General features: G+C 42.6%; 1 protein-coding gene across 6 annotated transcripts in view; it reads right to left on the bottom strand.

The window, feature by feature from the left end:
• Window positions 1-25,157, bottom strand: part of RGS12 (regulator of G protein signaling 12) — a 96,474-nt gene that overhangs the window by 69,577 nt on the left and 1,740 nt on the right. For 4 of the 6 annotated variants that reach the window (XM_060279048.1, XM_060279047.1, XM_060279051.1 and 1 more), the window contains exons 2-3: window positions 18,665-20,603; window positions 2,073-2,189 (exon numbers count right to left, since the gene is read on the bottom strand). In XM_060279048.1, coding sequence (XP_060135031.1) covers window positions 2,073-2,189; window positions 18,665-20,509 — 1,962 coding nt within the window. In that variant the 5' untranslated portion in view covers window positions 20,510-20,603. Of the gene's footprint in view, window positions 1-39; window positions 2,190-18,664; window positions 20,604-25,157 lie in introns of those variants that run through there. The other 2 variants (XR_009558193.1, XM_060279052.1) reach the window with 2 other exon arrangements.

Consider the following 25,157-nt stretch of genomic DNA (forward strand, 5'->3'; position numbering starts at 1 on the left):
CATATACAGTACACTATTAGATAAATGAAACATACTTACGTGACTAATGTTGCAAAGTTCCTCCATGTACAAGTTGTCCCTAAGGGACTTCTCTCTCATTTTAAGGAAAGTTTCCTACAAACACACATGTTTACTTCTCCTGTCCAGTAAAACAAATGAAACTAAGATGCCTCTTCTTCCTTCCTTTCACAGTGGAGACCCACCCAGATTAAGCACCAGTTTGTGTATCTACCCATCGAAAGAAAAAGAAAAAAACAGCTTGCACTCAAGGCTTTAAATTGTTGCTGTGACTGTCTTTGCATGACAATGAACCCTCCACAGAGACTGCATACTAGTGGTTCATAGGTTCAGTGTGAACTGTATAGAAAAACTTTAAACTAGCTCTGAAATCAAACAGCAACTTTATACAGCTTGTTTCCATTTTCTCTGCTTCTTGGCATGTAGCTGCATGTTCCTTGAAGATTGCAATCACATGCAAGCCTATTATGCTGTTTGCCCCATCCTACTTGTCTGTTCCTTGCTCCTTTGACTAAGCAAAAGAAGGTTACAGAATTCTTTTTCCTTGTGCAACAGGAATCTCATACATTTCAGTACCACACCCATTTATTTTAACTCACAAGCCTATGAAGTACTGAGGATACTTCTATTATGTCATAGCATTAGTCAAACTCCAACCACAAAGTCATTTGCTTAGCTAAAAATGACTACTTTTGAATATACTATATAAAAATATATGTAGGATACTGCCACCCCGGTAATGAATTGGGCATGTTTAGCCTGGAGAAGAGGTTAAGGGGTGATATGATAGCCATGTTCAAATATAAAAAAGGATGTCATATAGAGGAGGGAGAGAGATTGTTTTCTGCTGCTCCAGAGAAGCAGACACGGAGCAATGGATTCAAACTACAAGAAAGAAGATTCCACCTAAACATTAGGAAGAACTTCCTGACAGTAAGAGCTGTTCGACAGTGGAATTTGCTGCCAAGGAGTGTGGTGGAGTCTCCTTCTTTGGAGGTCTTTAAGCAGAGGCTTGACAGCCGTCTGTCAGGAATGCTTTGATGGTGTTTCCTGCTTGACAGGGGGTTGGACTGGATGGCCCTTGTGGTCTCTTCCAACTCTATGATCCAACTCTATGATTCTATGATCCTTTTAGAACTTTGCTACATTTTGAAAATCATGCTTTTTGAGCTACATTCTGGTTAATGTTCACTTTTTGAAGACTAGTAGAGACTCTCCCCGCTTACACATACACACACACAATCATGAAGACTAGGCTTTGTTATGAAAGCAAAGATTTGGTCACAAGGAATCAAACAGAGAACCTGGGTGAATTTTATAACACAAATTCCAGAGGTCGTCATGTTCAGCAGTACCACCTATATTATAACAATATTTAGCCTCATTTGTATAGCCTCATGTGTATGCCATTTGAAACCATAATGAAGCTTAATTATGGTTTAAAGGTTGCTTCTGAGAGCTCAGCCTTAGGGTGACATCTGAACCTGGGTTGCATGGTTTGCCTTCCCCAAACAAGCCATGACCAGTAAGATAAGAACAAAATCTGGTTATAGCTCATGGTTTTTTTGGAGAGATATAACTCCCAAGTCTAGGTCCAAACGCAACGCTAAGCCAAAGCAGGGCTCAACTCCTGGTAGCATCAGCAGTGGGAGCAGGGGAGGAGTGATGTGACACACACACACACACACACACACACACACGGACATGGCACATTCATTTTTAAATCACAGTCAAGCTCAGGCATCCCCAAACTTCGGCCCTCCAGATGTTTTGGACTACAATTCCCATCATCCCTGACCACTGGTCCTGTTAGCTAGGGATCATGGGAGTTGTAGGCCAAAACATCTGGAGGGCCGCAGTTTGGGGATGCCTGGTCAAGCTCAACAGTGGTTTAAAGTGATTTGTCAAGCAGAACAGAGAAAAGCAACACATTAATTTACTCTCATTTGAGAACATATCTACTTTCCTTAGAGTACAGTTTAAGCAGCTTATTTAACGCCTGTTCACTCTCTCTCATCACAGGAAACAATGAAAGCTTAGTGTAATAAAATTACCTCAAGATCATCAAGTGAGCGAGTAATGCTGAATCTCTTTGTCCGTCCAAATGATCTTCGAGTAGAAGAGCGCTGGGGAAGCTGTCCTAAACCAGAAGTAGGTCCAAACTTTGTGCACTAAATAAGCCAAGAAATATATATTTAATTATATTGCTTTATTCATTCCTGATACAGCAAGATTTATTTAACTTTATTATCCCCTTTGATGGCACTTAGCATTTATTTAAAAAACAACAGGCTTAACAATAGCCATTTGTGGGGCTATGTGCAGATTAGCAACCAAACAATGTATACTATTATTTATTTTACTGCCTAGACTTGCTACACAGATGCTTGTGCTAACATGCCTGCTTTTAAAATTCTAATCAATGAAATAGTTCTTGAACAAATTTTACTTTAGCTAGCAAGTGACACAGAATAAAAAAGAGGCCAGTGATTAGTCCGATATACAGTGGTACCTCGGTTTAAATACACAATTGGTTCCGGAAGTCTGTACTTAACCTGAAGCGTACTTAACCTGAAGCGAACTTTCCCACTGAAAGTAATGGAAAGTGGATTAATCCATTCCAGACGGGTCCACAGAGTACTTAAACTGAAAGTACTCAAACTGAAGCATACTTAAACCGAGGTATGGCTGTACATAAGTGGCAGGCAGCAGTAATACTGTAGGTTAAAATGAAGATGCTCTACCACCCACCTGTCTTCATCCCCAGCGCAATAAGAAAGCCTTGTCGTGAAGCTTGTTTACATAGGTGACATAGTTGTCCTGCAGAGAACAGTATTAGGTGGAAGCAAACTTGACCTCATGTCATAGCCCAGGAGCCACTTTCCCTGATCAGAGAACATCAACTACAGTATAAATCAATCCTTATTCCCTTTAATAAACCACAATAACTGAGATATACTGAAGAAGGGAAGTTCCTTAAGACACCAGGTATGTTAGACATCAGTCACCATCTTCAACTGTCTTCTGAATCACCCTTTTGGATTAAAGCAACTGGAGGCCCTGGACTAGGAGACATTGGGAGGCCTAAATTTAATAGCACCTGATCCTGAGAAACAAAACCCTATTCTCTTCTTTATCTACTCAATGGAAGCAGAACATTGCTGAAATTTGAGCATTAATGGAAATATTGTTTCTAAATTTATAAACTTTAGTAAGTTTACAAAAGTATGGAATTAATGAAGACATACACACAGAACATTCATAGGAGAATCACAGCTGTAACATTACACTATATGCAATGGTTTCTTTTGAGCTTTTTTAGATGCCAACTTATCAATTATATCATTAAAATCAGTGAGTCGCAGTTTATCATTTTCTGTGCAGAGAATGCTTAGATCACACAACCAATCTTGGGACATTGTTGACCACAGATCATGCTATATCCTTCTCAGTCTAGAAAATAATCTTTCACCAGTACAATTTGTAACTGTTAAACACATGAACAATCTGAAAATTGTTTCCACATTTGGAAAACCTGTCCAAATTTTCTCCTGGAATATTATTTGATACATATATTGGTGGCTGAAACTTTCTTTTTCAGGGTAGGTTTGCACAGGTGGAAGTGCAAGAGTTCATTGACTAGACTAAGGTCAACATCCTTTGGATACTCTTCCAGCAATGCCATTGTGAATCTGTTTCTTGGTTGCCTGCAGGTTCACAAATAAAAATAAAAATTATCAGCTAATGTGAGCATTTGACTATGCTTTCTAGTTAAGCATGTTAGCATAGAGTTCATCTGATTTTTCGATTTTCCATGGGATGCCAGTTAGTAATCAAATCCAGTAGAAGCTAAAGCTGTATTTGAGGTAGTTTGGTTACAGAAAAGTCTGCACACGAAACAGTAGACTTTTGCTTTTGTGGGAGAATCTACTAGCCATTCTCAAGGATGGTTTTCTCCATTTACTTCTTACTATAAGTACAGACTCAACTTTTGTTGCAATCCTATACACATACACCAGGGTGTAAGCCCCCATTGAGTAGTATGGTTCTTACTTCTTTTATGAATACTCATAAATACATTCTTCATGTATGTCTGGGAGATCATGGGAAGTGAACTAACGCGTCTGCTATTTGCAAATTTACTTTCACAAATGAGCAAAGTGCACTAGCCAGGACACCATATTATAGCTGATAAAAGGCCACTGTTGAAAGCAGTGCCCTTGTGTCATCTTCTCATTCCTGCTTAAGATGGCAATAACCTTCTTAACATCATCACCACAGTGTAGCTTCCATGCTACCTCACTGGCCACCATTTATAGGAATGGCAAATTCACAACACCACCTAATACATTTTGGTTTGCTAATTGTTATGGGGGAAAGAAGAGATGTGGGGCTGCTGCTTTTAGCAAGTCACATGTCAAATGCAACACACACACCTTGGCTTAGAAATAATAATAATAATAATAATAATAATAATAATAATAATAATAATAATAATTTATTATTTATACCCCGCCCATCTGGCCGGGTCTCCCCAGCCACTCTGGGCGGCTTCCAACAGAAAAATAAAACACAATAATCTATAAAACATTAAAAGCCTCCCTGAACAGGGCTGCCTTCAGATGTCTCCTAAAAGTCTGGTAGTTGTTTTCCTTTTTGACATCTGTTGGGAGGGCGTTCCACAGGGCAGGCGCCACCACCGAGAAGGCCCTCTGCCTAGTTCCCTGCAACTTGGCTTCTCGCAACGAGGGAACTGCCAGAAGGCCCTCGGTGCTGGACCTCAGTGTCCGGGCAGAATGATGGAGGTGGAGACGCTCCTTCAGGTATACTGGACCGAGGCCATTTAGGGCTTTAAAGGTCAGCACCAACACTTTGAATTGTGCTAGGAAACGTACTGGGAGCCAATGTAGATCTTTCAAGACCGGTGTTATGTGGTCTCGGCGGCCGCTCCCAGTCACCAGTCTAGCTGCCGCATTCTGGATTAGTTGTAGTTTCCGAGTCACCTTCAAAGGTAGCCCCACGTAGAGCGCATTGCAGTAGTCCAAGTGGGAGATAACTAGAGCATGCACCACTCTGCCTAGACAGGCTGCAGGCAGGTAGGGTCTCAGCCTGCGTACCAGATGGAGCTGATAGACAGCTGCCCTGGACACAGAATTGACCTGTGCCTCCATGGACAGCTGTGAGTCCAGAATGACTCCCAGGCTGCGCACCTGGTCTTTCAGGGGCACAGTTACCCCGTTCAGAACCAGGGAATCCTCCACACCTGCCCGCCTCCTGTCCCCCACGAACAGACATGTGGTTCGCAGGCATTTTTGTCTTTTTAACAAGTCCACTTCAAAGGCTTTAGCTCACACAAGCCCCTCCTTTCGCCCAATGTGTACAGCTACCATACTTTGATTCATCATAGCCTACCTCAAGGGGCTGTTGTGAGAATCAAAAAGGGAGGGGAGAACTACATATGCCACCTTGGGAGAAGGAGAGGATATAAAATGTAATGAGTAAGAGTGAGGGAAAGGCTAGAAATGGAAAGCAAAGTAGTATATTAGATAACCAGGATATTCCTTACCCTGTTCTCCTCAACTCAACTCCTAGGGATGCAGCAGGTGCTGCAAAGTGCCCTGCAGAATCATCACCAGGTAAGTGGGCAGGAGTTATGAACAAGACAAGTTTGGGAAGTCATGTTTGGGCATCATCCAGACATGGTTGGAGTTGTTCAGCGACCACCCACTTCATCACCTTGCCCAAGAATGGAAAATTTGAGACTGGGAGATAACTTGGCCACAATGGCTGTTCCAAATATAGCTTTTAAAACAACTGCTTCTTTAAGGGGTTCTGGGAAGACTCCCTCACCGAGGGAAGCATTCACTACCCAATGGAACCCTTTGCCAAGCCAAGCCTGGCTTGCTTGCCAGGATGGACAAGGATCAAGCAAACAGGTGGTTGCTTACACTCATCCCAGCAGCCTGACCACATTTTTGGAGGCAACAAGTTGAAATTGATCCCATACAACATGACCAGACAGAGCACGGGCACTCTCCCAGCTCATGATGGAGTCAACCTCTTTCCGAATTTGAGTGATTTTATCTGCAAACAACTTTGCAAAATAATTGCAAGAGATCTCGACCTCACAGGACCCCAATGGAGAAAGTGGTTCTGTTAAATTATGAACCACCTAAATGAGTCTCCTGCAACTGTTTTCAGTTGATGCTATAGAGATGGCAGCGATGCACAGGCTTTAAGGGTTCTCTCTTCTGAAGTGACATGCACCTAGACCATCCTTAGATGTGCCTGTACTTCAAGTTGCTCTGCCAGGTCATAATATCAGCTGTGTTATCACTTGGAGCTGCGGTAAGGCTTTGCTTGAGCCTTCATATTTTGGTCCCCATTGGCAGATGACATTATTTTTCAGCAGTTGTGCTGTCAGGCTAAATTTATTTAGTTTATGCTAGTTACTGATTAGTACTGAGAATCTTCTGTAAGCAGATGCCTTCTGTCTTGCTTTCACTTGGTTTAACTCCATATATTTGACATTGTGATTCAGGCATTGTGCTGTTTCTTGTTGAGTTTTCCTCCTTTCTGATTAGCTCTGCTTTAGAATGGCAGCCTGTTCTTTGGCAGCTGATGCAATTATGCATATCATCTGCTATGATGTGTGCACTTAATAACACTCGTTTTTCTACTAGAACACTTGCAGACTTTATTCCAAAAGGGAGTTTGTTGGAGTGGCATCTCCATGGGTAAAGAAACATGTGGTCTTCTGAAGACTATTTGTCCACTTTCACCTGCACTTGGCATCTTTTTCATCCAGGATCATGAATACGGTAGTTTATTTCTAGCTGACTTGGCCTTTTGTGGGGTAGGGGTAAAATGAGGGAAAGATGAGGGAATCCTTAATTGCAAGCAACGGAAATGGTGCCACTTAGCTTTGTTTTGCCATGACTATACACAGTTATTCTTTTTACTCTCTGATTACCATGTCCTTGACTTAGGTAGGGCTTGGGTTTCAACACTTTGATAACAACTCTATCAGCCTCCAGCCTTTAAAAAGTAGCCTTAAGATTTGCTAGCATCGCATATAATATTTTCCTGGATCCCTGAGGTCACAGATGGAACCAAGCAAATACACTGAGGGTTGGGACATTATCAAAGCCCCTCAAAAGTATCTATAGTTTGAAAACATTATATTTGCTGGAGAGTGCTTGTAATGCATCATCATAAACTCACCTGATGAGGTTCATAATGAAGTACACTGCCTAGCAATAGTGGATCCTCTTTCTCTGTGATGTAGAACAGGAGAACTTCTCAATTACACCCAGCTGTGCTGTAAACTATTCCTGTACCCTTTCATTTAACTATGGCATTTCCAAAAGCAGAGAGTATGTTCTCTGAATAAACACTTTGCCCTCCAGGATCGCTGCAGTTTCCTGGTCTTGTATTTGCTTTAGATCCACTGTCTGGCTACTGAAGACTCTCTATACAACATCAACAGTCTTGTATCCTGCATCTTGCTCCCTTGACTTCTTTGGTTGTAGTTTTGTTGCCATTATTCCAACACATAAGTCATGTAGCCTGTTCTTCAGTTCAGGAGTTACATCTGACTGCTTTAGGTTGAAAACTGGCGCTGGTAGGTAGATGTAAAGCCACTGCCTCACACTTTCTCCAGTGGCTGCCTGTAACTGTAGTTCTACTAGTGCCTTAAACTACCATACTTAAATTTGTTACTGCAGTTAACAAGGGACTAGAGACTTCTTGTTTGGGCTGCTTTTGATTCAGCGAGGGAAACAGGCCTATAGGTCTAAAGAGAACCTACAAGTAAGAAAACGGAAGGAGAGGAGGCGTCAGTTAGGAGTGCAGAGTTGCTGTTGGGCAAAAAGAAGAGTGTGCATGCTATGGGATGTAGACAGAAAAGAGAGGGTGAAGTTAGCAAAGAGAAGGATGAGCAACGAGCTCTGATGGGTCAACAGGAAGAGAGTTCACTACAGGAAGCAGACAGAAAAAGGGAATTAAGACAGAATGGAATAAAAACCATATACGGTATATATGTATGAATGCACTCCAGGTAGTGCTATAAAATTGTGGAGGTGGTTTAGGACAGCATGTCATTACCGAAGGGTAATTCCAAAGGGCTTGCTGCTTAGACCTTTTCTTGAAATGTCTGCTGTTTATTAATTTAATGGTTAATTCCCTCTCTTAAATATTGTACTGATTAGTGCACCATTTTTATTGTTAGAATATTTCATACAATCCTTCTTTCTTTCTTTTTAAAAAAAGTATTGCATTTTTTTGTTATTAAGTGCAATAGGCTTCCTGTTGGAAGGAAAAGCAAGATGCAACCGTTCACTGAAATAAGTTGGCATATATGCATTTCAGCTCACACGGCATACGGTATATGCATTTAAGGGTTGGTGTTTTTTTTTAATGAACAGCTGATGTTTGCTGAAATAAACCAAAGTCACTTGTGATGCAAGGACAATGTTAACAAATCTGCATAATACTATCAGTTTCTTCTTTTGCGTAATTATAGTGTCTTCAGTCTTCAAGAGCTCTGCTCACTTTGCTTTGGAGATTGTCCTTTTAGTAAAGAGGGGAGGGGGGAGAGAGAATCTTTTTATAAAGCAAAATTAGTAGCAGCTGGAATTCTGTTTAGTGCCATGCAATTTAATGTAACCTTTTTTAATTGTAGGATTTTGTTCTATTTTTAAATAACTTCTAGAAAAACTGTTCTAATATTGGGTTGCTATGCATTAATTTCTGAGGGTAGAACTACATGTTCTAAGGAACATGTGGTGACTGCTGAAAATAGCAACTTATCTTCATCCTTCCTCACTCCTTCATAATGTCTAGCACAACTTAGCCATGCCCTGACTAATTATGCTGTCCATTACCCCACCTCCACTGCACATCACTGACTGCCCCTGACAGGGAAGAGAAATGCTTCGCATAATAATGACTTCCAGACATAGGTTATGTTGTTCTACACAGTGCAGAGGCTGCTTTTTCAACAACAACAACGTTTCTTATATAGTAGAGCTCTGCTTAAAAACCTCCAAGGAAGGAGAGTCCATCACTTTCTGAGGAAGTCGTCCAATCCATTGTAAAACAGATCTTACCGTCAGAAAGTTCTTCCTAATGTTTAGTCAGAATTTCCTTCCTTGTAACATGAAGCCATTGGTTTGAGTCCAACCATTCAGAGCAGGAGAAAACCGTTAGGAGTAGTCCTGCACACGAGTAGGACCTTGGCAAAGACACATGCCCAACTGGCATGTTCTCTCCCTCCTGGTTGATCGTTCAGGAGCTTCAAAAGTTTTCTCCAACCTGAACATCACTGCGACTGATGCCTTGGAGACATCAGCACACTTAGGGATCCGTAGAGTCTTCGCAGTTGCGTAACAGACCTCAGCAACTCAGCATTTGGCTAATCTATTTTATTTACATATAAAAACACATGGAACACAGCAACATGACTTCCTCTCTCTCTCTAGCATCAGACAGCAAAGAGAAAGAACAAGGGACAATAGTCCCACTTGACGGAACACAGTAACATAAACATCCTGTTTCCGTCACTTCCCACTCTGTGGAATGAAAAACATACACCGTCATGTGATAGACAACAATCCCATGACTGCAGACATCTTCCATGGGACAGCCCTTCAGATATTTGAAGATGGCTATCATGTATTGTTGGTAAAGTTTTGTTTTACATTCTGTTTAGGCTCAGAGGTTAACTTATACCAGCCTGACATTTGCTGTGATATCTTACGTGAGAAGAGGTGTTGTACATGTAAAGACTGACTTGACCTTAAATGCTCCCAGCAAATTATCAAGTTTTACGTGACTAAAGGTGCTGAAGTTAAAAGGACGTTAAGTCCTTTGTTAGACATGCTTAAGAGATCTTGGGAGGATAAATCTGCTTGATCTCTCTGAACAGAGCTGTGTTCATGGGTGGTTCAGGTCCTTGCTCTGAATGGGGGTCCAAAGGTGCCTCTAGACCAGGGGTTGGCAAGGTTTACCTCGCCTGAGCCAGTTCACTCCCGCGGAGATCACCTATGCCTCACTTCCAAATAAGATGAAATTACAGTAGTCCTACAAGGGAGGCCCAATGAGGCACAACCGTCTTGAAATAAAACATGAAAAATGTTTGTAAATGAACATGCAACAGTGTTATATATTGGGGCGAGGAACTTCAGGCCTGACCCAGAGGCTAAAGGTGTCCTCCTATCTAGAACTTGCTCCAAGTGACACGTCTCAACAGTTCTGTTCTGTGCTTCCTCAAGTGTGTTAACCTGGCTGGAATGTGCTCTTGAATTGTGATAATGCTTCTTGTTTGGAGAATAAAGAGGTGTAGGTGTGTGTGTGTGTGTACACGCACGGATACGCATGTAGAAACTGCTGGCTTTTGCATGACTGGTATGTGGTCTACTGCACAACGATAAGAGTCGTATCTGCTGCTCTGCCCACTTTCGGCTCTGGCTTTACGCCTATCCATGTTTGTCTCTGCACTTACCCATCACCAACATGCAGCCCAAAGAAGACAACCTGCAGGTTCTGGCTGCAAAAGCTTTCCCACTCTGCTTTCTATGAATATATATAAATACACCCTCTCCTTGGGAATTCTGTGTCAATGAAAATAATATACTAAATAATCTGCTAAATATTACTTCCTGCTCTGCTTTTCAAAGGATTGCGCTACAGCTGTCTCCCCACTCGCGTGTGATCAGCATGTGTGCTCCTGCTGCCACACGTGTTTTCAGCGCTGAAAGGGGGAGGGACGGAATGGAGGAATTCACACTTGTGTGCATCCCAGTGACACATGCAGTGTGTGGGAACTGAATCCCTGTGTAAGTGGGGATTCCCCCGTACTTCATATGCTCTGGGTGAGTGTTCTGCAAGTCACTATTCTCTCCCTAGTGCTATTCAATATCTATATTAAGCCATTGGGAATGATCATTTGGAGTTTTGGAGGAAGATGTCACCGATACACTGATGATACACAGCTTTACTTCTCCATAACATCTGAATCAGGAGAGGCTGTGAAAGCTTTGGATCAGTGTCTGAATGCAGTGATGGAAATAAAATCTTTCACCTGGAAGCAATGAGAGACTAATGGCAGGTGAACAGAAAGGAGACACATTGTTTTAGCTGAATCATCCTTCCCTTCATAGTCTAGGACCCAGGGAAGCTGGGGTGCATGGCAGGTACCATAAGACAGCTAGCCAGGTACATCTATTGAGGGACATATGCAGGGCATACTCCCAACATATGTGTAATAAGGTGAATGATCTTCATGCAGAGTGTGCAGGTATACATAGTCCCTAACAGTCACTGTCAAACTGTCCATGGAGGTAAGACATAACAGTAATCTGTCATAATTCATAGGGACTGGTCCCTCCACACCTACTAATGCATGAGGCAGAAGGAAGCTCCTGCCCGATGGTGTACACCAGGGGTCCCCAAACTTACCCAGCTTTGGGCCGGTTCCTCTGGCGCCGATCGCCGATCGATGGGGAACGTACTCCCATATGCGTGCACACTCGCTTTTTCTGGCATGGGGTGGCGCCAGAAATGGCTTCTGCGCATGCACAGACATAATTTCCGGTGCAGTTTCTGGCACCGTGCTGACCCGGAGATGGGCAACTGCACCGCGGCGCACCAGTAAGAGCGGGCAGCGGGAGTCATCGGGGGCCGCACAATTGGCTCACGCGGGCCGCATCCGGCCCCCGGGCCTTAGTTTGGTGACCCCTGGTGTACACACTCAGTCAACAGGATGCAAACTGTGTTAAATTAAGAGAACAGTGCTGCATTCCTCAGGATGTTTATGGAGACAGACACTGACCAAGTTAGACAACTGGGTACAAAGATTGTGTAAAAGATCACTCATGGAGTTCACTTGAAGGTGAACTAAATAAGGGAGATGCTCTAGAGAAGGAGGGTGCAACCAACTGTTCTGTAGTGGTATGAATATTGCTTCACCATGGGATGTACCGGTAGAGGCAATACAATGTGAGGGACACCTCTGGAACTGGTAGTAACCTTAGTGAGCGAAGAACCCTTAGAGTTCTCTGTGCTCAAAAAAGGTGGTCAGCAACTGAAAGCTTGTCTATACCCCCTGTTGGGTAATGTACAGAGTGCCTCCAGCTGGTGGCAAGCAGCAGTAGTGCCAACAAAAGAGACAAAGTCCCCACATTGTGTGCCTTGTGTACAGATTCCTCAATCTCCTGTAGATTCAAAGGGATGGTAAAGGGCGGTATACAAATTTAATTAATAATAAATAAAATGATAATTCTTCATGTGCCTCCTCCGTGAGAGGTCCGGAGGGTGGCAACACAAGGACAGGTCTTTTCTGCAGTGGCTCTCCATTTGTGGAACGCTCTCCCCAGGGAGGCTTGCCTGGTGCTTTCATTACAGGTCTTTAGGTACCTGGCAAAAATGTTTCTTGATTACCAGGCTTTGGCTGATTAACATTCTATGGCCTTTTAAATATGTTTGTGGGAGGGACGTTATTGGTATGTTTTTCTTTTATGTATTTCATATTCTCATTTTGTATTTTTATGCTTTGAACTGCCCTGTGATCTTTGGATGAAATGTGATAAATAATAAAATAACAGTACCAATAAGAAGAAGAATGTGATCCTCGGATGAAGGGCAGTATAGAAACAACAACAATAACAACAACAACAACAACAACAACAACAGAATATAATATAATATAATATCATATCATATCATATACCCAAATTGTCTTTGTGAAGTTAATCTGGCCCAGAACTGGAGCTGTATAGTTCTTCTTTGGCGATCACTCATAGCCGAGTAAGATTCTGGAGCAGTAACAAATCTATACAGCATGTGCTTGGTGCTAGGACTCAAGTTAGGAACTGAGATTATTGGCACAGAGAAACAATACGTACCCAGACAATATGCTGTCTGAACTGTAAGTTCATCTGAGACATATGTCGTATGCAACACAGGGTGCCAAAGTTGCCAGTGCAGAGAGCACTGAGTATGGGACACTGGGGTTTTGCTAAAACAGCCTGTGCAGTGAGAGCCAGGCATAGACATAGTTGGATGCTACTATGTACCAAAGTGCAGGGCCATCAGTACCAAAGAAGATACTGAGCGCATAGAGTACAGAGGACACTACATTCAAAGGCTGGAACTGGAACCTAAAACTGCCAGTACTAAGCCTTCAACAGAAAGTGAACTCTGTCATTACAGACATGGATGACATAGCTAGAGCTAGGTGTCAGCACCAAAGAGCACAGGTACTAGGGCAAGTGGCTGTTAAGATCAGTACTTGGAAAGCTCAATTTTAAAAGGAACTCATTCTCATTTGAGTTCATTCCATCCAAAAAGAAACTAGTTCTAGTTTGTCCTTTAACAAAATGAATTAGTTCAGTTAAAGTTCACCCAAATGAGCTTTTTAGTTCATAAAAAGTTCATCCGTGGCAAAAGAAAACATTTTGAGTCAATCAGCATTCAGAATGTTACAAGCTACTGTGCGGATGTATAGGGTTCAAAGTAAATCAGGGGCCACATGCAAGTAATAAGATGTCACAGACAGAATGTAAACAGGTGAAGCTTCCCCATAATTGTATTTCTCTACAATAAAATGCTTATTATTTACTTTGTGCCAGCCCCAGGCATAAGACATCATTTATTCTGTTCCTGTACCTGTACAGGCAACCCCAGTTTTGTGTGGGGGTTACGTTCTGGGTCATGGCATGCAACAGCAGAGCGCATAAACCTGCCCCATTATGCCTCCGCCCTCTTCTAGGTCCCAAAACGGCCCACCCATGCACGGTAGTGCATTCTTTGAACACACGTAAAACAGGAGTTGCTTGTACTTCTTGCTGCAAGCTGATAGTGTTGGAAGAGAGTAAATCTCTTAAGCAAGGAAGCTAGAGGAAATGCCTCCCATTTCCTTTAGAAGCCAGGATGGCTATGTTCTACCTTGACTGTCAGTCTGTCTCTGAAGACTAGTTGCTGGGAATCACAAGTGGGGAGGCTGCTGTTGCCCTTTGGCCCTGCTTGCAGGGCAACTGTGAGAACAGGATGATAGACTGGATGGACCACTGGCCTGATCCAGCAGGCTCTTATCACATTTCTCCTTCGATTGCTTAGCAACAGTGATTAAGTGACTTTGTGACCTTAGCAACAGTACTGCCTCCATATCTGCCTAAATAAGACTTAGAACATCACCTCTATGTTTTGCTTCTAACTGTATCAGGGTTTTTTTAATGACAGCTAAAATACCAGGCCTCCTCCTGGGAGGTGGGGATGGAATGGATGTGATGAAGAACTAGAAATCATTCAAAGTTCTTCTTCATAATGAATTTAATTCAACTAGCAATTATGGGAACTACTTTAAGTTAGATTACAGATGATAGAATCATAGAGTTGGAAAAGACCCCATGGAGCATCTAGCCCAGGGGTCAGCAACCTTTTCCAGCCATGGGCTGGTCCACCGTTCCTCAGAACATGTGGTGGGCCAGACTATATTTTAGGGGGGGGGGATGAACGAATTCCTATGCCCTACAAATAACCCAGAGATGCATTTTAAATAAAAGCACACATTCTACTCATGTAAAAACACCAGGCAGGCCCCACAAATAACCCAGAGATGCATTTTAAATAAAAGGATACATTCTACTCATGTAAAAACATGCCGATTCCTGGACCATCTGCGGGCCGGATTGAGAAGGCGACTGGGCTGCATCCGGCCCCCGGGCCTTAGGTTGCCTACCCCTGATCTAGTCCAACCGGCTGCAATGCAGGAATAGGCACCCATACAGGGAGCAAACCCATGGCCTTGGCATTATCAGCAGCACACTCGAACAAACTGAGGTAACCAGGTGCTGCAGTTCAGAGATTTTTGAACTAGTTTAGTGAACTTTAGTCATCTGAACTAGTTAATTCCCAGCACTGGCTAGATTTGTCATTTACAGGGGTACTGTATTGCAGGCATTTTGGGCACTGTGGTTTGTTAAGGGGACCGAGAGCTGTTAGGAGATTCCTGTTCCCCTCAATTACCACAGCTCCCTGGGAAGAGGGTGTGATCGTTAAATCACTTTGGGTATTCTGCAAGGGTCTCCCAGCAGCTCTCAGAGTGCAGATGGAGTCTGAATCACACAAAACTGATTATCTTATCTAAAGCAATGGTGTTGTTAGCAAGAGCATCAGCTGTGCAAAAGATACAGATAGTAACAGAGCATTTTCAACTCTTGGCACTGAAGGTAAAAGATATGCTAGAGAAAATTACCATCAAGTTATAGGGCCTATAGGTTATGCAATGCATTCCATATTTGGCTCCTCTTACTGGGCATTTTATGCTAGGCATTTTGCTAATTCCTTAAGTTTTCTAATATTTAGCTCATACATGCAAGACACTTGATGCAACCATACCTAGAATTGTGTACCTATAAGTATTGGCCTCCAGAGCTTTCCAGGTCTATAAAGTGTGGTATAAGTATTCTAAACAAATAATTCATGCCAGGGGCAGTTGGGTGTACAGACAATGGTGGGGACTTTAAGGTATGGAGGATGCTGGAAGAGTAACCCTATAAAGGTCTAGTTACAGGTAGGTAGCCGTGTTGGTCTGAGTCGAAGCAAAATAAAAAAATTCCTTCAGTAGCACCTTAAAGACCAACTAAGTTTATATTTTGGTATGAGCTTTCGTGTGCATGCACACTTCTTCAGATACCTATAAAGGTCCTCACTGAAAAGCGGAAGCCCTGTTTCTCTGGACCTGCTCTTGGCAACACTTGTCTTTTAAATATTTGTTCTTTATCTTTTTCAAGCAGCTGCAGTTAGAACACACTGGATCCTTCTGTATTAGAAAGCTTCTGGTTCATTCTGGATTCAACAGTTTTGGCAGATGACATAATTTTTGGGATCTGGCTGTTCAGAAGAATGCTGTCTCTTTGAAACTACAGTTCTCTAAGATGGAACAGGAGAGGGAAACATCTATTTTTTTCTGGCCTTAAGTGCTGTCCACGGCTTCTGTGCAATTGCAGCAAGATATAGGCATGAAGACCTCAGGGAAATATTCCAGCACCTCTTTTCAGGAATGCTGGTGCAGTGCCTCTGATGTGATACCAGTTCTGAATTATACCTCCCTGTAGGCTTATGATTGGAGCAACATCCATGCCTAAATTCTTGGACACTTATTACCACATCATTCAAATTTTTGCTGTACTGAAGCTAAATTTTCACAGAATCATAGGCTTGGAAGGGACCACAAGGGTCATCTAGTCCAACTCCCTGCAATGCAGGAATCTTTCATCCAACATAGGGCTTGAACCCACAAACCTGGGATTAAGAATCTCATGCTCTACCAACTGAGCTATCCTGGTCCTTTACAACTTTGAAGGTTATTTGGGGTGGGGGGTGGGGTGGGAGGACAAATACCACCAAAGATCGCAGGGAATTTTAAAGAGTGTGTGTGTTTTAACTTGAAGAAAGAAGCAAGGATTTTTACTGCTGCTTCATTCAGTGGGTTGGCAGTTTCTGGCAGCCAGCTTTGATCCCCTTCCAAAATGTCCTTGGGAAGGGCATTATATCATAATGTAGTATCCTTTCCAGGGCATTCTGTCCAAGCATTTTTTAAAATGCAAGAAAAACGATGAGCCATCTCATATTTAAAGGGAAGACTCCTCCCCGCAAAATCTTAAAATTTGCCTGCTGCCATGAAAGTTGCTGATTACAGTGGTACATCGGGTTACAGACACTTCAGGTTAGACTCTGCTAACTCAGAAATAGTACCTCGGGTTAAGAACTTTGCTTCAGGATGAGAACAGAAATCGCATGGTGGCGGCGGGGCGGCGGCAGGAGGCTCCATTAGCTAAAGTGGTACCTCAGGTTAAGAACAGTTTCAGGTTAAGAACGGACCTCCAGAACGAATTAAGTTCTTAACCCAAGGTACCACTGTATCCTGCCCCTAATTTTGCAGGAGACGAATAGTCCCATGAAAGGGGGATATCTGGCACTCCTTTAATTCAAATGGTGAGCAGGTGGCAATTTCAGGCAAACACTGCGAGACGCTTTATTTTAGTGGTTAATAGGCCAGCAGTAAATCTTGCTGACACAATGGGTTTAAGGCCAGGTCCCCCCCCCCCCATTTGTGTTAGTTGGCAGTACAGGTCCCTTCCCTGTCCATATGCCAAATTTCACTATTTATTTTTCTAATTGTGGGCTGGTCTGACTCTCTTTAGGATGCACCTCAGTATTTAATATTTTATTAGAGGTTTAAGCATATAAGCCTAATGCCCCCAAACAAATTATTTTGTGGGACTACAGGAACTTTGTGGGGCAAGTCATTCTGGGAGCTCTTCCTGGATCACAGTATGGCATATGCTCAAATAACAAAACAGACAGGCACAAAGTAAGAAGCATGTTGTGGGATTGCCTGTTTCATGTCCTCTTTTATGACTTGAAGGCCTTCCCACTTTCTCAAAATTTGTTGGTTCGTTCAGGTGCAAATTACTTGGGGATGAGAACTGGCAAATCCCTTTGCCGACAGATTAAAGCAGATCTAGACTGAGATGGTTGGTTGACTGCTTTGTTGAAAAGGACGGTTCTGAGATGTGCCAAGGACCCAAAGTGCATTGCCAGAGCCAGGGAAAAGGTTAATAGGACTCGAGGTGGAACTTGGTAGTGGTGGATGCTACATATTCCCCACCCCAAAGAATCTTGGAATAATCATGAATACCTTTCAGGTGACAGTTATGGCACAGGATTAGAGAGGGGAATACTGCTGAGCATCCTTTCCTCAGACCAGTCTCTCGGTGCTACTCTGCTTGGGAGAACAGGGGCAGAAACTCTCTTGTGGAATGGCCACATCACCTACCCAAAGCTTAGAAGGCTGAAAAATGAGGACTTGATAAAGCCTCCCAGATCACACTTTGAACAGGTTAGCTGCAACGACTGAAAACCATATGGGCTCATAGGCCCTGAGCTGGGGTGGAGCATGCATACTTCTAACCCTGCCCCAATCACTCAATAGCCACTACAATGCCATTTTTAGGTCCGTATTGAAAACTTCCAAGTTTACCCTGCTGCACATTCTTTAATGGTCTAATAAAGTTGTTGCCCACACATTCTTTCAATGTATTTTGTGCAGTCTTGTCATTCTGCATCTGTGTGCAACACCTGGAGTTGATGTAATTGTTATTAAAAGATCAGCTCCATTGTGGCTGTACCAGCCCAAGTTCTTTTGCAAGCATATTTTACAGAGGTTTTCTAGTTTCATCTCACAAGAGGTTTGCATGTTACATGGTTTAATTATACATATAAACCCCAAAACTTTGACGATTTGATATAGTGCGGGCAAATACAGAACTACAGAGAAATTAAAGAACAGACTTATGATGTCTAATTTTTCCATGGGTGACATTAGGTTCTGCCTAAAAATTCTTTGCTGCTCATAAATCACATTCCAATCCTCCACCCTACAGATGCAGTGCAATATTATTATTCAACATTCCTATTATCTGTAAGTACAATTTCTTTTGCATGGTACTGATAATAATTACAGACAGAGGGGAAAGAACAGAAGACAGCAGCTCCTTTATTATATTCCCCCCACATTCTCTAACAGCACTGCTTTCCAATTAATGGGCAATTTCAAAGAGTGTTACATGAACATTCTTACCTTTTTATCTTCTTTGGCCTTTCTGACATTATGTTGAGAGTCAAATGTGTTTTGTATATGAAACCCTTTTTTAGTCAATTCATTATTTTGAGAGATTAGATGAGGCTGCCCAAAGCTTCCATTTACTCTGTATCTGTCAGCAGGAATCTTACTCATGGGAGGAGGAAGAGTACCACACTTGACACTTGACCAACCATCTGTAGAATCTGTGTATGACTCCTGGTCACTTACACATCCATGTTGCCAATCCTTTAATACATGAACCGGCAACCATCTTTGATTGGAAATGTTCGCAGAGTTTTTCTTGCATGATGTAACTGAGTTTTGGGGAGAAACTAGTGGAACTTCAGTGCGAGCTGAAGAAGCTAAGAATTTACTTACATTTTGAGATTTATCATTCTGAAACATTGTTTCTAGTGCAGAGTTTTCTTCTTGTTCATGAGCAAATGCCCAATGGGAAATAGCCTGACTTCTACCTACTGCACTGTCTTGTGCACTATTAAGAACATGTTTACTTGAGTTAGCTCCTAGTTCAACTACCAAAACTCTATTACTTTTCTCTTCTTGGTTAAAATTTCCAATGCCACTATCACTATTACTGCTCATACTGTTATTCTGCTGACCATCTGCATCTCCATCAAGAAAGGCCCTTGCCCGAACTCCCTCGATCAATTCTCCCATATCCCTGTACAAAACGGAGACAAACTGAAGAACAGGGAGAGATGACACTGGAAATTCTAGGCAGCCATTAGTGTCTGGATCTGCTGTGCATTCCAGTCCAAAACGTCGTGCAATGCCCTGGTGAATTTTATGATGAAAAAGCTCTGGATCCACCATAAACACATGGCATGAGGTCCTCAAAACTGCTTCCTCTTCCTGAGCCAAACTTCCATCATCAAGGGTTTGCATGGTAACTAACCCAAAGAATCTTCTGTCATCAGGGCATACAGCACTAAATGCCAGCTTCTCTGCAGGATATTCTGCAATCACACCAGATTTATTACTGCAGAGTTGAATAGAGTCATGCATAATCTTCATTATAACCAATGAATGGATTTTTTGTTCTGCTCGAAGACGTCGCATACATCCACGAATAGCCTGCAAACTATCATATTCCAGATTTGAACTTGAAGATGGAAGTTCAATTGATCCTAGGTAGCCTACAACCATTGCCACATTTAAAATACTTGCATCTAATCCAAAATATTCCTGGTTTTCCACTCCAATTCTAAAAACTGAGTCATCATTCAAGGCTTTGGGAAGTTCCTCATTACAGGGAATATCTGGGTTGTTACTTTCAGGTCTTACTTCTAATTTAACAGGAGCAGTTTCATGGACCAGCATTTGCTTTCTGATCGACGTCTGTAGATTACCAGGAGAAATGTTAGGATTTTCAAAGATCATGTTGAAAATTCCACCAGACTGCATTTCTTCTACAACCTTCTCTGCTCTGTTTATACCCAATCCTTTGGAATCGGGCTTTGGCTTCAGCCACCCCTTCCCATCACAAAACCCAACTTCTTCATCACTTGAGCCAGAGTCTGTGTGGCCAACCCCTTCAGCAATGACCATGTGTAAAACCCCAGAGCATTTGCCTATTAGCTTCACCACATCTTCATGGGATGCCTTTTTCACATTGATTTCATTTATTGCAAATATTTTATCTCCTGCTTTAAGTCCCACATAATCAGCAGGACTACCTTTTAAAACGCAACTAAGAACACAGGGAGCCTGACCAGAAAGGGTAAATCCATATCCAGCTCTTCCTCTAGCAACTTCAACACTTCTTATGCTGGAACCATGCATACGCATCCGGCGTTTCACTTTCTCTCCTGGTCTGTACATGCTGGTATTTCTTGGAAAAGAAAGTCCGTGCAATGCAGTGTTAATGTTTCCTGGGATGCAGGCAAGGAATTTTCATGTCTTTATCCAGTGAAGCCTAGAGAGGGGAAAAATACTGTTTAAATATATCTGCTATTCCCACTTTTGTTGTTGTTGTTCAGATATGTGGTAGAACCAGAGAACTAAAAACCACCTGGTGGATAAAAAAAAAAGCTCAAGAGATCCAGCACTTAGCCGACACTCATGATGCACAGAGTTTCTTTAAAGCCACAAAGACCATCTATGGGCCAATAAATCATGACATATGCCCCCTACGCTCAGCAGACGGTAACACACTTCTAAAAGATAAAGAACATTACCAACATCTCCTTAACCGCAACTCCCCCCGAGCTGTTGTCCTCTCACAAATTCCGCAAAAACAAGTTAGAGATGAGCTTGCAATATCTCCAAATCTGGGAGAGTTGTGTACAGCTATTAACCAAATGAAAAACAACAAAGCCAGTGGACCTGATGGGATACCTGCCAAAATCTTCAAAGTGGGCGGAATTGAACTTACACAAAAACTTCACAACCTCATCGAAAAAATCTGGGAAAAATAAGAAATCCCAGCAGACTTTAGAGATGCCAAAATTATCGATCTCTTTTAAAAAGGTGACAGAACTGATTGTGGAAACTATCGAGGCATCTCTCTATTACCTGTGGCCGGCAAAATTCTTGCAAGGATCTTAGCAAACCGTCTGGTAACAATATCCAAGGTGACCCTTCCTGAATCTCAAAACAGTTTTCGGCCTTCTAGGGGGACAGTGGACATCATTTTCACCGCTCGACAGCTTCAAGAAAAATGCAGAGCGCAAAACCAACCCCTGTATATGGGGTTTATTGACCTGACTAAGGCTTTCGACACTGTAAATAGTGGACTCTCCTTCTGAAAGTTGGCTGCCCAGATAAATTTGTATACATCATTCAGCTCCTCCATGATAATATGACAGCAACAATCGCAGATAACAATGGCTTTCAAAGTGAACCATTCACAGTGGGATCAGGTGTTAAACAGGGTTCTGTTATTGCCCCAACTCTATTCATTATTTTCATTGCCATGATCCTACACTTTATCAACGGGAACCTCCCCACCGGAGTAGAAATCATATATCGAACAGATGGAAAGCTCTTCAATCTGAACAGGCTGAAAGCAAAAAGTAAGGTTACCGTAACTTCCGTCATACAGCTTCAGTATGCTGATGACAACGTAGTGTGCGCACGCTTAGAGGATGACCTCCAAACCATCCTAAATATCTTTGCAGCTTACGAAAAGCTTGGCCTATCACTCAACATCCAAAAAACCAAAGTGCTGCACCAACAAGTACAAAATAACCCCTCTGCAGCACCACAAATCCAACTCAGTGGTGTAACGTTGGAAAATGTTGATCACTTTTCTTACCTAGGCAGTTACCTTTCCACAAGGGCCAACATTGATGCCAAAATCCAGCATCGCCTGAGCTCTGCGAGTGCGGCTTTCTCCCAATTGAAGTGCGGAGTGTTTGAGGACCGGGACATTCACAGGGAAACCAAAGTGCTTGTTTACAAAGCTATTGTACTACCAACCTTACTACTGTATATGCTTGTGGACCATTTATATGGACCACTTATAAACGCCATCTCCAACTCCTCGAAAGATTCCATCAATGGTGTTTCTGAAAATTTTTACACATCACTTGGGAAGACAGGTGAACTAATATCAGTGTACTGGAAGAAGCAAAGATCACCAGTGTTGAAGCAATGATTCTTCAACATCAACTTCGTTGGACTGGTCATGTTGTGCGGATGCCTGATGATCGTCTTCCAAAGCAACTACTCTATTCCAAACTTAAACATGGAAAGCGTAATGCTGGTGGTCAACAAAAGAGGTTTAAAGACTGTCTCAAGGCAAATCTTTAAAAATGTAGTATAAACACTGACAACTGGGAAACACTGTCCTGCGAGCGCTCCAGTTGGAGAACAGCCTTTACCAAAGGTGTCATGGGTTTGAAGAAACTCGATCTCAGGACACAAGGGAAAAACGTGCTAAGAGGAAGGCACGCTTGGCAAATCCACACCGTGATCAACTCCCGCCTGGAAACCAATGTCCCCACTGTGGAAGGACGTGTGGATCCAGAACTGGCCTCCACAGTCACTTACGGACCCATTGTTAAAATCGTGTTTATGGAAGACAATCTTACTCGGCTACGAGTGATCGCCAAAGAAGAAGAAGAAGGTAGTAATATAAGGAGGCTGACCCAGGTACAAACTTTCCTAAGCAAAAGAAGCACCCATCACAAGCACAAACTCTACTATTTATTAGTCACACATCTACTACTTCCCCAAGTACCTAACATCTGCCAAGTTCACTCTCAGCAAGAAGCCCACGAAACTGGTGGTTTCTGTTATTCTGTTCATTTTGCTCCATATCTAGTTCCAGTGTTAATTGTGGCAGTTCCTAAAAGACCAGATCCTTCTATTCTGAAATTCACTTTTGTAAAGGCAGATACAAAGAACTTAAAGCATTAAATATAAAATAATCCTTCCAAGAAATTGCATTGAGCCTCACTACTGAAAGCCTTAACTTTAAAAGACACATTTTTCTAATACAGTGCTGGCTTGTTAGCACACAGTAGAGCTTACAGGACCAGAAATACTGTACTGCAGACTCAAATTTCACACCTTTCCCTAATTCATCCATTTGCTGACATTTTTATTGGGATCATGGATCCGTTGCTCAAAGCCTCAAAATTCTAACCATCTTGTCCCCCATTTTATTCTATAACAGTGGCTGCAATCTTTCATTCTTGGAAGGAAGTGCTATTAGGCTCAATGGAACTTAATGTCAAGCAAGCATAGAGCGATTTAGTTACATTCAAACTAACATTATGGGGGACACTTCTACTCTTTCCATGTGTACTACTGGGTTAAAGAGATGTTGGTGAAACCACGCCCGGGATGGGTCAGGAGTCCCCCCCTTCTTTTCTCTGTCTCAGACTAAATCCAGAGCCGGAAAGCAATTCCTGAAGTCTCCTGGGTTCAGTGTGGGTTCCTTGCAGCTCACACAGAGCTCTGTCCCCCAACTGAAGGTTCTAGCCAGAGATTTAGGGGAACTAGCCAGGAGTCTGCTGCCTGAAACAGCTGCCTTACACTACCTAAAGGTAGGACCAGCTTTGACACTTGGTTCCTGCCTGGGTGAACTAACCCTTCTGGCACACCTCTTCCCCCTAGCAACTTACATGACCAATCCCCCTGCTTCTCCACAACCTGGGACCTCAGTATCTAATGGCTCACCCCTTCCCATGGGTACCTCTCTGGGTCCTGTTATCATCAGCAGGGGGGCCTTCTCTGCATATAAGGCAGGTGGCTTAAAGAGAAAGGACCTTCTCAGAACTGGTTCCTTGCTTGTAGAATGCTCTCCCCAGAGAGGCTCACCTACATCCTATTTTAATAATATTTTTGTGCCAGGCAATGTCATTTCTATTATCACAAGCCTTCTAATCTATCCCTTTTAATCCCTCTAATATCCAAGAGTAATTTTATGCAATGTTTGATTCTCTGTTTTTTGGGGGGTTGGGGGGTTGGATGGTTTTAATGGTATTGTTTAGAAATGTATTTTGCAATTTATGGTTTGTTTTGTACTGTGCTGTATGTCACCCAGAGTACATTAGTTAAGTATGAAATGAAAAGATTGAACATGTTGGGTTGTCTGTATAATACCAGTATGCTGCCCACGGTGACTTCTTCACATTGCTCAATGGTGGAAGCTGATCCATATCTACAACATCCTTTTTCAAAATGTGGCCAGAGAACTGCACACCATATTCTTAAAATGGGTACACCAACATTGTGGTACTTCATCCCTTTCCTAACACCAACTTTTATTTTATTAATGGAGCTGTGTTAGGGGGGAAAGCCCTCCCAATGTGGCTAATATGAAAATGTAAATAGGTAAAGGTAAAGGGACCCCGGACCATTAGGTCCAGTCGTGGACGACTCTGGGGTTGCGGTGCTCATCTCGCTTTAACTGGCCGAGGCAGCCGGCGTACAGCTTCTGGGTCATGTGGCCAGCATGACTAAGCCGCTTCTGGCGAACCAGAGCAGCACACGGAAACACCGTTTACCTTCCCGCCGGAGCGGTACCTATTTATCTACGTGCTTTCGAACTGCTAGGTTGGCAGGAGCTGGGACCGAGCAATGGGAGCTCACCCCGTCGCGGGAATTCGAACCGCCGACCTTCTGATTGGCAAGCTCTAGGCTCTGTGGTTTAACCCACATCGCCACCCATGTCCCTGAAAATGTAAATATTTAACATCAAATAAAATGCCATAATTTAAAATAGAAGTTAGAAAAATCTAAGTCCTATCAAGCAACCCCTAAAAACAATTTAATTATTTAAAACACAATTAAAAACGCAACAGTTATAATCCAACATCAGATCCCATAATTAACTAAAAATAATGATACTATTTAATGATATCATAGAATTGTAGAGTTGGAGGGGACCCTGAGGATCATCTAATCCAACCCCCTACAATACAGGAATATGCAGCTGTCCCATCCAGGGATCAAACCTGTAACATTGGCATTATCAGCACCACGCTCCAACCAACAGAAATATCAGTTTTTTAAGTGT

The sequence above is a fragment of the Zootoca vivipara genome, chromosome 9 (assembly GCF_963506605.1).
Source record: "Zootoca vivipara chromosome 9, rZooViv1.1, whole genome shotgun sequence".
Taxonomy (NCBI): Eukaryota; Metazoa; Chordata; class Lepidosauria; order Squamata; family Lacertidae; genus Zootoca; species Zootoca vivipara.